Source organism: Crotalus tigris, unplaced genomic scaffold, assembly GCF_016545835.1.
Source record: "Crotalus tigris isolate CLP2741 ecotype Arizona unplaced genomic scaffold, ASM1654583v1 scf7180000019496.3020429, whole genome shotgun sequence".
NCBI lineage: Eukaryota > Metazoa > Chordata > Lepidosauria > Squamata > Viperidae > Crotalus > Crotalus tigris.
This window is the reverse complement of record NW_024097566.1, coordinates 512,045-528,689: the sequence shown is the minus strand read 5'-3', so window position 1 is coordinate 528,689 and position 16,645 is coordinate 512,045. Positions and strand designations below refer to the sequence as shown.

Genomic DNA, 16,645 nt, shown 5'->3' with positions numbered 1-16,645 from the left:
TATGACATATGATTTTGAAAAGAACATGGAAAGTGAGATTTATAATCTGTGTCACTGTCCCAGTGCTAGGTGCAGGAATCAATGCTAAATTTCATGTATCTACTCTCTTAGAGAATAGGTTCAGAGTTGCTCAGTGAGTCAGATGGGTGATCTCTAAATTTGATAGATAAATAAATAAAAGTAGAGAATAGCTTCATAATAGTTTTCATTTATTATTACTAGTACTAATATACCTTTTCACGTATCTATAAGCAAATAATGATGCAATTTATAATGACAGATGTAATCAATAGTTCCTTTTGAAGTATTTTTAAACTGACATAATCAACCTTCTTTGCATATTAACACAAAACCCCATTCAATTCGATGCATCATATATATAATTCAGCACTTCTTATCAGTACATTATTATTAAAAACCTTATTTTTTAAAAAAAAATTAGATTCCACAATAATATGTTACAGTGTGCAAAGTTATCTCTTTCAGATAACCATCTGAAAGTTACAGTATCTCTTTCAGATAACCATCCATTTCACTTTCCTTTGGGTTTTACATTTCCACCTTCACCATTATATGGCCACTTCTTTTACTGAGCCTAAATTGGCCTCAGGATACATTTTAAAAAAAAATTAAGCATTTGCCAACATCAATGTTTCCCTGAACATTTCTTTCTCATTGGCTATTCGACGAACTGTGTTCACTATTGTTATGTAACTTGCTTCCTAAAATACTAATATGCCTTTTACAATCTTATCAGAATAGCAATTTTATGAAATGAAACCAAAACTATTGATATTGCTGGTAACCAATGTATTCCACAAGTGTTGCCTATAGTCAGGGCTTTTTTGTCATAGAACACCCAGAAAGGAGTTCCAGCACCTTTTTTAGATGGAACCTTGTAGGGTAGGCAAGGTGGGTTGAATGACATGTGTGAGTTCTGGCACTTTTTTTTTTTTTTTACAAAAAAAAGCACTGCCTATACTTAATTTCAACTCACCAGAGCTCCCAGGACAATCTGTTCATAGCCCCCCATTTCTGTGAGATGAGCAGGATGGAGCCTCACAAATATTGTATCTCTGGGATGGCATCAATATTATATAACATCTGCACCTTGAAATTCATCAATTGTTTTGGATTGGTTATTTAATTATTTTATCTGTGGTTTAATTTAGAGGACTGCACATTTTTTATTAATATGTAGTTGAACCCTGGGTGGAGTATTTTTGCTATAATTGTAACCCACTGAGAGTCTCTTAATTACTACAGCAAAAAAAAAAGAAGAATGAATAAATAAATAAATAATTTTGTGGGGATGCAAGAACATTATATAAAGCACACTTACAATCTTCTGGATAAACACATTTAAGTGTGACTTCATCTAGGATCATAGCTTTTGGACAATATGGTAAGCACCCTTCAACCCTACAATAAAAGATTCAAGAAAAATACAATATAAGTAATTATTTTGCCTATATACTTGAACGGGACTTAGAATTATTCACTCTATAGAACTTCTGAACTAAAGTAAAAAAACAAAAGCCAGTTTAATATTATTTGTAGACATTTCCAAGGGGAAATAATATTGAATGTTACAATAAATATTCCTTTTACTCACGGTGGAAGAAATTTGCATGCCGTTCCTTCAGGATCATCGCATGTTTTAACACAAGGACTTGTACAAGGTTCATATCTCCATTCACACATCCTCCTGTAAGGTATTGCTGCATGGAGTTCTAATAAATTTTAAAATCATTTTGTAAATGATACATTTTTCTCTATAAACCATAGCTGAAGCTGGCAGAAATGTTGTGGATAATTTACTCTAAATGTATCTTTCAAGCCTTTTCCTATTGAAAAATACAGTACTTTCTCGAACAAATATAGTGTTATATATCCGCTGCGCAGACTTTTAGATGTGTATCTTTTATGAAATCATATACTGTACAGTAGATATATTTAGGAATATAGGCCACAGTGTGATTCCAAAGAATATTTATGTAGAAATATATGCAATGAATATTTATTTATAAAACATAAATTGTTATTCTAAATAAAAGCAACTGAAACCTATAAATAAAATATATAATTCTACCTAAAATCTGCTGAATAAATCTATTCACAAAAGAGTTGAGTAATTTCAAAGTAAGGACTGTAACTGTGGTTTGGTAAAAATCATAGGTTTTACAGCATGGGGGTTTATTGACAGCATCCTCCATATATCATGAGGTGTAACTCACCCTCAATACTGAAGCTACTTGAGCTTTTGAATTCTTCAGAATCAACAAACTTCAAGATTTTCACTGCTGAAGTGCTAAGTGTAAGGAAGAAACCTCTGTTACTGTGCAGTTCAAATGCACTATAACCAGGAATCCAAAGTCCTTGGTGATGGATAAAAGTCGTTTTTCTACGAAATGACAAACTTGCATCCCACTGTGCTAAGAAAATGTTGTTGTCATTGTGTACATAAAGAAAGTAGTTTGGCCTTTCTGCACACTCAAGTGAAATCAGAGATGAAGCTGCCAGAAAAAAATGAAATTCATAGCAACATATAAAAGCCTTAATACATATTTACAACAGCATTTAAATATATGTAGGAATGAATACGTGATAAAAAAAAATTCAGAGAAACAAGCTAAATCCCACAGATCAATCCATAGTAAGATTAGGGAAGGAACGAGCAATAAAATGAGTTCCACTTCCAAATACCCGATGAGGCTGATACCAGTAAGTATATTTCTTGCCCATCTGAGAGTATTAGTTCCTTTAACAAATTTAAAAAGTACATTTTTAAACCAACCATCCATAAGAAGGGAGAGTATTTACTGCTGTAGCTCAAGGGACAAATTCTGGGACTCTTCATAAAGTATAAGGACACTATAGCCTGAATATCCAAAACTGTGATCTGTTTTCAAAATACTTTGCTTTAGAGATTTATACTGAATATTGCTGGAAAGAAAACAGGTAAAATGCTATGGAGCATTTTACTAAAAGTAAAAAAAAAAAAAGATCCCTTTTAATTGCTCAGTGTCCAAATAGTATATCTTGATGTCAACTCCATAGAAAGTTAACATTTATCTTGTATTGCTTTAACTGTGGAAATAGAAAAATAGCAATATCACTTAGACTTATATATTGCTTCACAGTGCTTTATAGCCCGCTCTAAGCAGTTTACAGAGTCAGCATGTTACTTCCAACAATATGAGTCCTCATTTTACCGACCTCATAAGGATGGAAGGCGGAGTCAATGCTGAGCCAGTGAGAATTGAACTGCCAAACTGCTGGCAGTCATTAGTCAGCAGAATTAGCATGTAATGCTGCATTCTAACCACTGTGCCACTATGGCTCTTATCACCAAAATGTCTCTTGTCACCATCAAAGATTTTCTTATCAAGTCTATTACAATAACATTTAATTCAATTTGGAACATGTGTTTAAAAGAACACAATCTAGCACAGCAAAAGCTAATCTTTTTGCACGTATAAAACCTGGAATTTAATTATATTGGATCAGAAGTAAATACTTACATAAAATTTTATCTTTGTAAAGTCCAGGAGTTAGCATAAAATTATAATATACATTTTCTTGGAGCTTGTTTCTAAATAATGGAAATATCTTTTTGCTGTTAACATTGACACCTATAACTGTATCATTCTGTCCATAACTGGCCAAAATATAAGGTCCTTTACCAAGTTCTGGAAGTACAAAAATGACAATGTTAATTAGTAATAGGAAAACTAGTTATCTAAGAATAACAAGCCACTTGAAAGCACAAAAACTTGTTGAAATTAATCAAAAGTAAAATGGAAATAAAATTAGAGTTCCAAAAATCTGGATGACCAGTGCATCTAATAGCTTGAATTTTCATGATCATTCCAAATAATAATTTATACAGCTAGTATATTATCTCAATATGTTCTTGCCAATATGCCTTAACAAAGCTCTTTGATATGCACCATTCAGAAAAAGATGCCAATAATATTAAAATCACATTTCTACTTTATAGTTTCAGCCAATTTTGGGAAGTAGGGATAACTAAGTTATCATTTGCTCCTCCAAATGCTTATTTAAAGATGACCCAATTTAAATTCCTCTCATTTTTACAGCAAAATACTACTAAAATATTTTCCAAAATGAAAGAATTAGAGAAAAACTTCTATTAAATCTTTTTTCTTATAGAGAAACTGGCATTAGAAGAAAGACAAAATTCAAGAGGTTTGATTTCCATATTCCCCAGGATATAATAATAACTAAACTGTGAACACAAGATTGTCATTAAAAGATATATTGTAGAAAGGCCTAAAAAGAAAAAGAGATTTGCTTTGTATTATAAATGCAAATTTAAAATTATTAATTAATTTTTAAAGTATTCATTTCCTTTACTGGATACAAATTTACAATCTGCTTCTTTCAACTTTGACTACCGAGGCTAAAATTAGTTTCAAAATACCACAAGACTTGGCCATCAGAAAAATGCCATCCTGCCTTTTGCCAGTTATTTTGCCTGTATCCTAGACAACAGTTGTCCCTGGATATATTTGTATCTGTACCTTTTTTAGAAACAGAGCAACAATAAAATTATCTAAATTTATTTACATTAATAGTCAAATATTTGCATCAAATTGTGCTCATTATCCTACATGGCATTATGACCATGTTTTATTTCTGCAACTTGAAATAATTTTCAAATACAAACTACTTATTTAATAAAAAAGGATAAATGTCTTTGGTTCAGGTATATACACCTAACATTATTTTCTTTAATACTGAGAAAAATGCATACCTTGGTTGTAATAATCACAATCGTAAGCTGAAAAAAAAGAAGAATGTAATAGTATACAGTGGCCAACAGTAACAGAATTTGTGTTCATGACAACAATATACAATCAACTAGAATTCACAAAAAAACTACTTTTACATATTCTAATTAAGCCCTTTACTGAGCTAAGTGTTTACTCAGTTTCATCAGTAATAAAAGAAAATATAGCAGCATAGGGCCACTAGTTATGAAGATTTATTTTATTATTATGCACCTACCTATGATAAAAAAATAAGTCCATATACATTTACATTTTCATCCACACTCAATAGCCAATGCAAAAGGAGAGGTGTTTTCTTTTAAAAATAAGTAATATATAAAAATATATTAGTAGATGGATGCTTCTACTTTACATTACTATAATTCTAGTCACATGAGGCCCTCCATGAATGCAGTTTATAAATAGGAAAGTTTCTATGCCTGAAGACATGTCTTTATGGGTAGATGGCTGAAGGAGTAACTAAATGGTCCATATGATGTTGAAGATGGAATTCATTAGCATGGCCCTGTCTCATTTGATTTGGAAGGGAGAGAGGAGAGAGTCTGGGAATTAGGAAAATTTTGCTTGTAAAAGCTGTACTGATTAACATAAAGACCAATTATAAAAATATACAGTAGATTAAAAAAAATCCTATGCTATGATTTCTACTATCACCATCTATATATATATATATTCTAGCACACTGAACTGCTATGACTTAATGGAAAACACTATGTGAAATAATCTATAGGGATTGTATTGAGTAATATAACAAAAAGCATACATACGACAGAGAGAAGGAGATCGCCAGTGAATTACTACACCCTGCTGGCAACATTTGTGAGCATAAGCTGCAATGCTAGTACACAGACATTCACAGTCTCCACCCAGATTACAGTTGCACGTATCTGTATGACAGTTTTTCACAAATGATGTTACGTCAATCTGGAAAATAGGGGAGAAAAATAATAGTATGGAATAATTAAAGACATAAAATCCATCAGGAAACACTAGAGATTTTAAAATTAGTATAATGTAAGCTCATCTAAAACATATTCTGTATCATAGGGTATAGATATCTGCAAAAACATATCAGCATATTAGAAAGTTCAAAAGGCACATTAAAAAGGAAGAGAATTAATTTTATATTAAGTCTTGAGCTACAAACTGTCCTGCCCAGTTTGAGAAATTACAGTATAAAAAATATTCACTTACCACAGTACGGCAAGAGGCAAAAATATCACTGTATAAAACTGAACATTCTTTTTTGGCATAGGGGAATTTGCTCTGATGGACTTCACATTGTTTGTTGGTCTCATTTGGACTTGCACACTAATGAAAAAGAAATAAAGCATAACTATCAAACGTAATAGTCAAGTTACATAGTCAGTCAGTTGTTTAGATTGCATTTGGCATTTTTATCCATCTATCGAGTCCTTCACAAAAACCTGGGATAGGCAGATGTTGTTTCATAGTGTTAAAGATATTGTCCCAGAAGGTAAGCTTTTCCAAGGAAAGCTACCTTTTGCAATTGATTGATGGTGATTTGGGTCAATGCCAATGGTGTTCAAGTGGTGCTCTAGAAATTTTGGAATTGCACCCAAGGCACCTATGACTATTAATACTATTTTTTATTTCTTTTGCCACAGTCATTCTACCGCTATTTGCAGGTCTTTGTTATTTGTGATTTTCTTCAATTCTTTCTCTTCTCTTCTTTTAGATACTGCCATATTCAGACATATGATTATTATCCATTAAAAATATGATTATTATCCATTAAAAATATTTATTAAAAATTCAAAAGCCTTTTAAAAACTGAATTTATATTTCTTTTTACTAAGTTAGCTTCATAATGGCATTTCAAATGAAAATATTTAACTTGGAAAAATTGTTTATCATTTTGCTTTTAAAACAAATATATATTCTTATGCTTTTTTGATACTCAATTAAATGTTTTCTTTATCACACATCATAACTGTTTCCAAAACAGTCAGTTAGAAATTGTAAATAGAAGAAAAGTTGCTCTTCTAACAAGTTTTGCTTAAAATTTGCTGATCTGATAACTACACCATTCATAAGTTCAATAAAAATCCACAATAAACTGACTCCTGAAAAACAAGCAAAATATAACCAAGGAAATAATTAGTAGTAAAGAGACATGAAGAGAAAATGTTAGTGCTGCAGATGTTTGCATATATTTTCTCCCCTCGATTGTTATTTCAAGCAATTATGCATTAAAATTGTATTTTTCAGATGTTATACAGTATAGTCTGTATGTACAGTGCATTGATTTCCATTATTCATATTGAAAATTGTTTCACTTGTAACAGATATCAGATATCACAATAAGACAGCAAACAAGAGAAATCTACTTAAGAGCAAATAAATAACGCAAAAGATCTGTAATATGATAAAATAGTACAGGTAAGACAAGATTATTGCACTTTTATATAGTAGAACGTCACAGACAAGATAAACTTTGTATTTTTAGAAACAGTCTTGCTTCAGCTAAATATATGTTACATTCATCCCCTGTCATGCCTCCATCTGAGCCTTAATCTGCGGAGGAAAATGAACTGGAATGGGACCCTATGAGGGCCAAGGGAGAAGTGTCTGTGGCTTCAGAGGAATGTGGGGAAGAGCAGGCCAAGGCAGGCCAGGGCCCTTCAGGATTGGAACAGGATGAACAGGAGAGGCAGAATTCAGGTGATGAGCAAGGGCCACCCCCACCTGATCCTAGAGCATGGAGAGTGGAGAGAAGGAGGGAACAACACAGGCAGGCTCAATTACTCGGGAGGAGAGCATCCTGCCCTTTTCCACAAGGAACACCTGGAGATTGAGATTTAAGGAGATGCTGTGGGGAGCGGCATTTGTTGGGAACAAACACTGATTCTTGTTGTGCATTGTTGCTGATCTCTTGTTCTGTGACTTCTGTTCGGAAACCTGGAAACTTGAACTATTAGATTGACTGCCCACGTTACTTGAATGTTTAAAGACGTCTGGTTATATTTCGGATTCTCTCTTTTGAAAACTGCTCAGGCAAGCTAGGATTCAAACAGACTCATTAAGTTTATGTTTTCTTTCTTGTTATCTCTATGACCTTGAGTACTTTCTTATGCTAATCAGACTGTATTTGAACCTACTTTCAGTCAGAGTCAGCTGAAGGGGTGTGGGTGTTCTTTTGTTGGAGCATTTGGGGAAAATTTGGAGCAATAAAAGAACTGTTTGAATTGCCAGCTGACTGCATTGCCTCTATGCTGTGCCCTGGGTCATCACATCCCCGTAGGAAAAGCCAACCAAGAATTTAAATGTTACAGATCTTCCTACATATGTTGTTTGGCCCATGGTGCGGTAAATATCATTGTTCGGTTAGCATGGAAAAGATAGCCACAAATATATAAAAATGGTTTATATAACATATAAAGCTACAAACATATAAAGAACGGTTGCTGGAATTTGGTGTCTAGTTTAATGAAAAGAAGGACTAGGGGTAACATGATAGCAGTATTCCAATATCTAAGGGGTTACCACAATGAAGAGGGAGTCAACCTATTCTCTAAATCAGGCTTTTCAACCTTTTCACAGATTATACCACTTTTAGGACATGACAATATTTGAGCACCACCAGTGCTTAGCAAGGTGTCAAAAACTTGATGACTAAAAAGGGGGGGGATTTTGGGTTTTCCTGATTAGATTCATTTGTTGTTATAGAAATGGCTAGTTTATAATATTATGGAAAAGTAAAAAGTTGAGGTTCAATGTTAATGCTTCCTTCTACTGCAACAGAGGAAGTCTGTTCTTTTTCCCTTCTCCCTCTCACTTTTCCCCCCTTTTTCCTCCCCACCGTGTCCTACTATTTGTTTTTGTGTTTTTGTATTTTATTCTATAATCTAATAAAATGCTACAAACTATAGGAAAAAAAAGGAAAAAAGTACCAGTTTTAATTTCTTCGGTGGCTGTTCCTTTGCTGAATCACTTTCCCTTTACACTGATAAATGTATGATAAATTTATCCATGTTTATTAATATGCACCACTACCAGCAAGCTCAGGCGTCTTCAGACTTGGCACTTTTAAGACTTCTGGACTTCAACTCCCAGAATTCCTCGGCCATCATGGCTGGTTGAGGAATTCTGGGAGTTGAAGTCCACAGGTCTTAAAGTTGCTAAGTTTGTAGAGTCCTGAGCTAGCTGGTTGGCCCTTCTTCCTCTCTCCCTTCTGAGCTTCCACAATGTAGTAAGAATGCACCTTCCTCCCCAATCCCTTCCCTGTACCCTTAAAGACACAGGAATCAAGTGCAAAGCAAGAAAGGCTCACAAAATAAAGAAACACATAAATTCTGTTTTTTTCTTTAAGCTGCCTCAGGCATGTCATGTGTCACAATGTTGCAACCCAAGGCTGAAAGGCTCTGGCAACTGTGAAAAGCTTTAGCCTTAAATTAAACCTGTTTACCTTCAAAGAAAACTTTCTAAAAGCCATAGACAGACTCAGGATAAGGGCGTAAAACTAATTACATTTGTTTAAAGGGATTAAACCTACAGAAGTCAACACTTTGGATTCATTGCTAGCCTAAAATTCAGACTAAAATATTCCAATAACCAAAGCACACAAACCGAGCCTCTGAATTACAAAATGCTGTAAAAACTGTACAAAAATCCTTATGGTAACCCAATCAAGCTGCCAGCTGATCCAGAACTAAATAAACCCACTTCCTTTCCAACATGCTTGTCTGCCGGTTTTTCATTTCATCAGCGCTGATTGCATTCTCCTGGCTGGAGAAAACAAACCAGGGGACCTTTTCTTCTAGCAACAGCTTCTGTTTCTTCCCTGTCCCTTTTTTCCTCCCTGTCTGCTGAGCTCTCCTTCCCTTTCCCTGTAGTCTTTTTTTCTCTTTCCTACCCAAACCACCTCTTTTATAGCCTCTCCTCTTTCCCTCTTTTTCTTCAGTTCACCTCCAGCTCCGTGCTGCTTCCAGAAGTGCCAATCAGCTGGAGCCCTGTTGGCTCCTGGGGCTTCTGCTGAGCCCACACAGTCCTGCAGCTGCAGCTGCCTCTCCCTCAGGCTTGGGTCACTTTGGCTCATTCCCCTCCCCCGCTACATTTCTCTAGGACGGTCGCCTACCACCTGCCATGTGGCAAAGTACCACAGGTGGTACAAGTACCGCCAGTTGAAAAGCACTGCTCTAAATCATCTGAAGGCAGGACAAGAAGCAATATATGGAAACTAGCCAAAGAGAGAACCGACCTAGAACTAAGGAGAAATTTCCACACAGTTAGAACAATTAATCAGTGGAACAACCCGCCTCCAGAAATTGTGAGTGCTCCAACACTGAAAGTTTTAAAGAAGAGATTGGACAATCATTTGTCTGAAATGGTATAGGGTTTCTTGCCTGAGCAGGGGGTTGGACTAGAAGACCTCCAAGGTCCCTTCCAACTCTGTTAAATATCCTTTTAAGAGTACTTATACCTTTGTGATATTCTTTGCTGTGTAATTATGAAAGGAACCCTTTCAGGCTTCCCTTAGAACAAATTTCTGCCACAAAAGGGAAGTCTCCCAGATGATTTGAAGTATAATCTCCAGCAGGATGGATATTGAGATGACAGAACTATATATTTAAAAAAGGCTGCCACACAATATCCTGATCTCCTTTATTTCAATTGCCTAATCAAGTTAGAAAGAGAATGCACAGAATAAAGATAATGGAGGAGTGGGGAGGGTGTGGAAAAGAAGTACCAGTTGTAAGTATACACTATTACTATTACTATTACTACTACTATCACATCCACCAGCTTTCATAACTGTGAGCTGTCGGCTGCTGTCTTAAAATTAATTGTTTCCACAGATTCTCATACTTGCAATATCAATACATTATTTATTTTAAAATAAATGGAGATGTTATGCTTACCTGTCCTATTGCCCAACTCTCTCCAAAAATTTGAGCATTTTTTACCTCCATATTGTTGGATGTAGTCAGATCATTTGAAGTAAATTTGTCAAAATTTCCACACAAACCAGCTAATTTACCCTGAAAATAAAACTATTTTATTTATTTAGGAAAAACATTTTTCCTAAGCACTTTACCTAGAACAATCAAGATTTATGAAGCTAACAAACAATGCACTCATATTTTTGAAAAAAAAAATGATTAATTGAATCTTAATTTAGGTATTAATATAGATTGAATAGTCACAAAACAGACACAATTTAGACTAGCTTTTTAAAAATGTACTGTTTTCTATAACTTTTTTAATGTTATCTTTTTTGTTTACTGTTTCATTATTTTCACAGCCTGTGCTTACTAGTGATATAAACTCTCATCCCCTTAATCTTATTTACCTCTACCTATAGTACAAATGGTTATTAGTTTAAAACAAAACAGTGCAAGTATCTCCAGATACGGCCAGAGAATTCTTGCTAGAAACATGAAAAACCAGTGCCAGTCAGCATCAGCAATCTTAGTCTAGGACTGTCTCAGTATAAGGCCATTTCCAGAGTTTTTACGACCCTAACAATAAAAAAACTGTTAAAATATCAAAACATTTCTGTAAGTATCACAAGCCATATAAATGAATTTAAATCAGAAGGAATTATGTTTCTACTTCTTGCGTAAGAAAATGTGGCATACATGGGGAAGATAAGGGGGAGCAAATGATGTCATGAAATCCATGGCATCCTCATAGTTAATTAAAGATGAATGTATCACTGGATGCCAATAAAAATATGTGTCAATTAAAGGACTGTGTTTGTAAAGAAAGTTTGCAACTATTTTCATTATGGGGGGGGGAAATATCACAGCTTGAAATTCAGTTTTTTCCTCTTTCATTCCAGGATAGTATAATCAAGCGATTTAACACTATGATCCATAAATATGCAGCAATTCTAAGTTCAACAGAGAATAATTTTTAGTCTAAAAGAAAGTAAGGTGTTTATTTTGGAAAATTATATTTCTGTTTCTATTTCTGACAAGTTGAGGAACTTTTGGAACCTATGGTGTATTAAACCAAAAAATATACAGGTAGTCCTTGGCTTACAACCATTCATTTAGCAACAGTTCAGAGTTCCGAGGCCACTGAAAAAAAGTGACTTGCAACCAGTCTTGTGCTTGCAACCATCGCAGCATCCCAACTATCATGTGATCAAAAATTGGGCACTTGGCAATCAGATACAGTGTCCCACAGTCATGTGATCACCATTTGTGAACTTCCTAGCCAGCTTCCAACAAGCGAAGTCAATGAGGGAAGCCTGATTTACTTAATAACTGCAATGATTCACTTAACATCTGTGGCAAACAAGTTGTAAAATCGTATATCATTCACTTAGCAACCACCTTGCTTAGCAATGGAAATTCTGGTTCCAGTTGTGTTGTTAGTTAAGGACTACCTGTATACCTGTATATTTTTTCATGGAGCACTTGGCTATATAATAAATATTATAAAATATACTTTGTAAATTATTCTAAACTTGTTTTATTTATAGTGAGCATAATTCAAGAATAAATTGTTTGTAGAATAGTCATCCTGTTTCCTTTTGTTATTGTGACTTAGCTTTATACTGATTCACCTTCCATCGAGCTCCAACTTTGATATGCATTGTTGTCTTCCTGTCCCACAATACCATGAGCTCTTCCTCTGGAAAATGTATTGCCACATAATATCCAGCTTTCCAAACTTGATACTTGGATTTGTCTCCATGTCTCCTCAGCATCCCCTATAAATAATAGGTACTTGTAAGATATTAATGATGATGATGCAGTCACATGTGGTATATATATTTTTCTCTTTGAATTCAGCTGAAATCTTTCTACCTACACACTTAATTTTATTATTCCTTATCCTGCAACTAGGAACAAAAGCAAATAATTATTAAGTTTCTCAATGATATCCTTTCAAATGTTCAACATCATTTCCTCTTTTTAATCTTTTCTTGTCAAGGTTAACCATAGCCCACTCTTTCAGCCTGTCTTCATTTGCCCTAGTTTTTAAACATTTAAACTTCTCAGAACCTGTCCCAGTTTTGAATTATTTTTTTAATTATTTTTTAAGCATAGTGCCCAGAATTAGACATGAGGTGGGGTCTAAACAATGCAGTTACATTTCTCTATTCCTTCCAATGATTTGGAAACCTTACTTCCAAAAATGACATCTAAAACTGCATTTTTACAACCTTACTGCACTGCTGATTCATATTCATTTGTAATCAAATACAATTCCAAAATATTTTATGTACATTATTATCAAGCCAGATCTCCAATATTCTTTACTTGTTTTTAAGTGAACAGTTTGCACTTGGAATATGTGATAATTTGCAACATTAATTATGAACCTATATTTAGAATAAGAATAAAGTATACTTTTGCACACTTCATCCATAATCAGTTTGTCTTTTGTCTTATCTGCTTCAATTAATCAACATAGTCCACAAAACCCACATGTAGCTCTCAATTCAAGGAAGGCTGTAAACTAGCGCTGGGCAACCATGGCCTCTTTACAACCTGTGGACTTCAACTCCCAGAATTCCTGAGCCAGTTGACTCAGGAATTCTGGGAGTTGAACTCCACAGGCCGTAAAAGGGCCATAGTTGTCTCCCCCGCTCCCTCACAGTTAGAATTTTTAAAAATTCTTTTCCTATAGCAAGCATTTATTTGCAATGCAGCCTAATTATAGCATGTTAAACATTCCATGAAAGTATAAATAATAATTAACTACTAATATTCATTAAGGTTTTTACCTTTCAAAGGAAGTGGCACAACCCAGTCTCAAGCCACAAAGTGAAGCAATTTAAATTAAAAGAAATCTCCAAAGATTTCAGTGATACATCATACAGATGACCTGCTACTTTCATGCTTTTGATTATACCTGAAGCAGGTATTTGTACTGTGTTTCAATGAAGGACCTATACTGAACATTGCAGATCAATAGTTGAAACACATGAAAGCATAGGAAAATCTTTATCATATTAAACTGATACAATAAAAGTACCACATCAAAAATTTATGTAAAATTAGATCCCTAATCTATCAATGCTTTATTTGGCTGAACTTGAACCACTGATTATGAAGAATTTTCATAGGATTGACAGAGAACTTAAAAAAATGCTGCTTTTCCTATCATCAAAATATTAAAGCTTAGTTTTTTGCTGAAGCTCAAACCACAGAACCTGATAGAAAAAGTGAACATTTATTCTAACCTACCACCACTGCCATTTATTAAACTTCTTATTTAATTAACTTTAATTTTGTGTTGTCCAGTGAAGCTGTCAGTCTTCTCCCAGATGCTCAGTAGCCCAGGACAATTTGGCAGCAGAGAGGTTCTATGATGCCAAGTATAATAGGGATTGTGTATGAGGAAAAGATAAACTTTTTATTGTTATAAAAATATGTATTTTACTATATGTATGTTTGCTTAAGCCAGCCTTCCCCAGTCTCTTATCTAATGATTATCTTGTAATTCTCTTTGTATCATGTTGCATATATATAGAGAGAGAGGGGGGGAGGGGGGGAGAGGGAGAGGGAGAGGGAGGGAGGGGGAGAGAGAGAGAGAGAGAGAGAGAGAGAGAGAGAGAGAGAGAGAGAGAGAGAGAGATGGTGTAAAAAAACAGTATTTTGATAATCAATTGAGCTTTAGTGAATTTCAAAACGGGGAAAATAAACTTACCTCTATGTCTAGAGATTCACTGAAAAAAATCTCAGAGTCTCCAATAGTTAGCAACATATGTTTTGAACAAACAATGTCATTATCGAAGCACTTCTTATTTTGAACAATTAGAGACAAGTTTGAACTGTCAACACTCTGCAAAGGAGAAATAACATAGTTATTTCTAAAAACATAGTGGCAGAACACTGCAACATCTATCAAATAAGGTATTGTCAGGCAGTGCATTCCCTTAACTGGACTACAACTGCCTTGGGAAGTTTTCTGGGTTAACTTGAGTTAATGTAGTTCTAAATCAAGTGATGTCAAGTTGACCTAGATATAAACCTTGATCAGCCAGATTTCAAAGAAATAAATGTTACTCTCTGAATTTCATACTGTATAAGGGATCCTTGTTTTACTGAAGTTGAAATGAGGTGAAATCAAATCACTTTGAGCATGAAAATATTATTTCAGTCTTGAAGATGGAGTTAATCACATTTTCTCCTTTAAGGGTGGTTTCTAATGCAGATTTGCAAATGTATTATTATCAGATTGAACACAACAGTTGTCTTCTTTCTTTTTAGTTTTATAATCTCTCCTTTAAAAAAAATCCAAGAAATATACAGTAATCTTTGAGATTGGTGCAACCATTTGTATTAGTTGGATTGTTCTAAGGCTTTAAAGAATAATATAAGCCATGTAATTTTTGTCACAGATTGCACTATTGCAGAACTGAAACAAACATCCAGTATGCTTCTATTTGCCAAAAGTAATTACTTGCCTGCTCCCCTTTTCAGACCTTGCCAACCATATAAATTTTCAGAGTAGGCTGAATGCTCTAAAAAAGTTTCAGTGGTTCAGTCTGTCCCAGAATGAGAAACAGGGCTTGGAAATTAAGCTGGAAACTGAAATAAGAAGCTTTCCTGATTTACAGACATTTATATATTCTGAAAAAAAAAGTGTGAAAGGACTCTGATCTATTTGTGTAATTTTCAGCATACAGAATACTTACTTATAAGGAAGGAGCAATGAAAGAATAATATTACTTTCAAACAGGAAGAATCTGAAGAGAAAGTGGCACTACTGATTGATCTTAAAGTTTAATACTTTAAAACAAAGTGCATAATTTGATCAACACTTTAAACTGAATTGGTTCTTTATATGTTTGTTCCTGCAGCCTAAGATGGTATACCATTCAGAAAGCTTTAGCATTTCATTCTGCTAACTATTTAAACAGGATAAATGAAAAATGTAATTAGTAGAAAGAAAGTTGACTCATTTGAGTTGTGGTGGTGGAGAAGTTTCCTGCATATTCCTTGGACAACGAAGATGACTAACAAGCAAGTACTGGAGTGCATAACACCAGGCATGTCACTAGAAGGCAAAATCACAAAATTGTGTCTCACTTACTTTGGCCATGTCATCAGGGGAAATTCACTGGGGAAAGCAATTATTTTGGAAGAGTTAGTGGTAAAAGAAAACCAGGCTGCCAAAGAATACTGTGGCTGGACACCATCGAAGTTGGCACAAGCCAATCTCAAAGAAATAGTGCAAGATCAGAAGATATGGAGAGATATGGCCCATAAAATCACCAAGATTCACAATCAACTGAATGGATGGCATCATCATCATTATCTATTATAATATTTTAATAAAAGCAGAAAAAAACCAAATGCTTTTTTATTTAACATATTGATATGCAAACTTGAAAACAGAGCTTTCCAAGGGAAAATTATATTAAAAGTGCTATATAAAAATCTAAGCTCTACATTGTTAAACATGATATATATAAACAGTAAAACCATGATCAAAGGCAAACATGTTTCACTGAAGCCTATACATTTAAAATAGTGAGTTATTGACAAGAGGAAGGAGAGTAAAAAGATCTTTGCCAGGTGTTCTGTGTAGCTTAAACAAGTAGATGGCACACTACACAGTTGGCACCACCTTTATTCCTTGGCAGCGCCTAACTGCACATTAGCATGGGAGGGCAGCACTTCCATTGATGCCTTTTGTATATTGACAAGAACATACAGTATGAGAAGAGACATGTCTTAAGATACTATAGGCCTACACTCCAAAATGCTTTAATATCAGCATCTGAAATGAAGTAGAAATAAACTTTGGAAATTGTGAAAGAAAATGATAATGAGAAGATGTTGATGACAACATAGTAGTAATAAATAATAAGGGGCCTTAGTTGGGCGTCTTCATTTTAT

At 34.4% G+C, this 16,645-nt stretch overlaps 1 protein-coding gene across 1 annotated transcript in view; it reads right to left on the bottom strand.

Moving 5' to 3' along the window:
• The window catches only part of OTOGL (otogelin like), a 111,013-nt gene that overhangs the window by 32,940 nt on the left and 61,428 nt on the right, over positions 1 to 16,645 (bottom strand). The window contains exons 26-35 of the mRNA XM_039362937.1: positions 14,448 to 14,582; positions 12,355 to 12,501; positions 10,700 to 10,819; positions 6,012 to 6,128; positions 5,585 to 5,741; positions 4,781 to 4,807; positions 3,525 to 3,692; positions 2,238 to 2,516; positions 1,616 to 1,733; positions 1,343 to 1,422 (exon numbers count right to left, since the gene is read on the bottom strand). Coding sequence (XP_039218871.1) covers positions 1,343 to 1,422; positions 1,616 to 1,733; positions 2,238 to 2,516; positions 3,525 to 3,692; positions 4,781 to 4,807; positions 5,585 to 5,741; positions 6,012 to 6,128; positions 10,700 to 10,819; positions 12,355 to 12,501; positions 14,448 to 14,582 — 1,348 coding nt within the window. The remainder of the gene's footprint in view (positions 1 to 1,342; positions 1,423 to 1,615; positions 1,734 to 2,237; positions 2,517 to 3,524; positions 3,693 to 4,780; positions 4,808 to 5,584; positions 5,742 to 6,011; positions 6,129 to 10,699; positions 10,820 to 12,354; positions 12,502 to 14,447; positions 14,583 to 16,645) is intronic.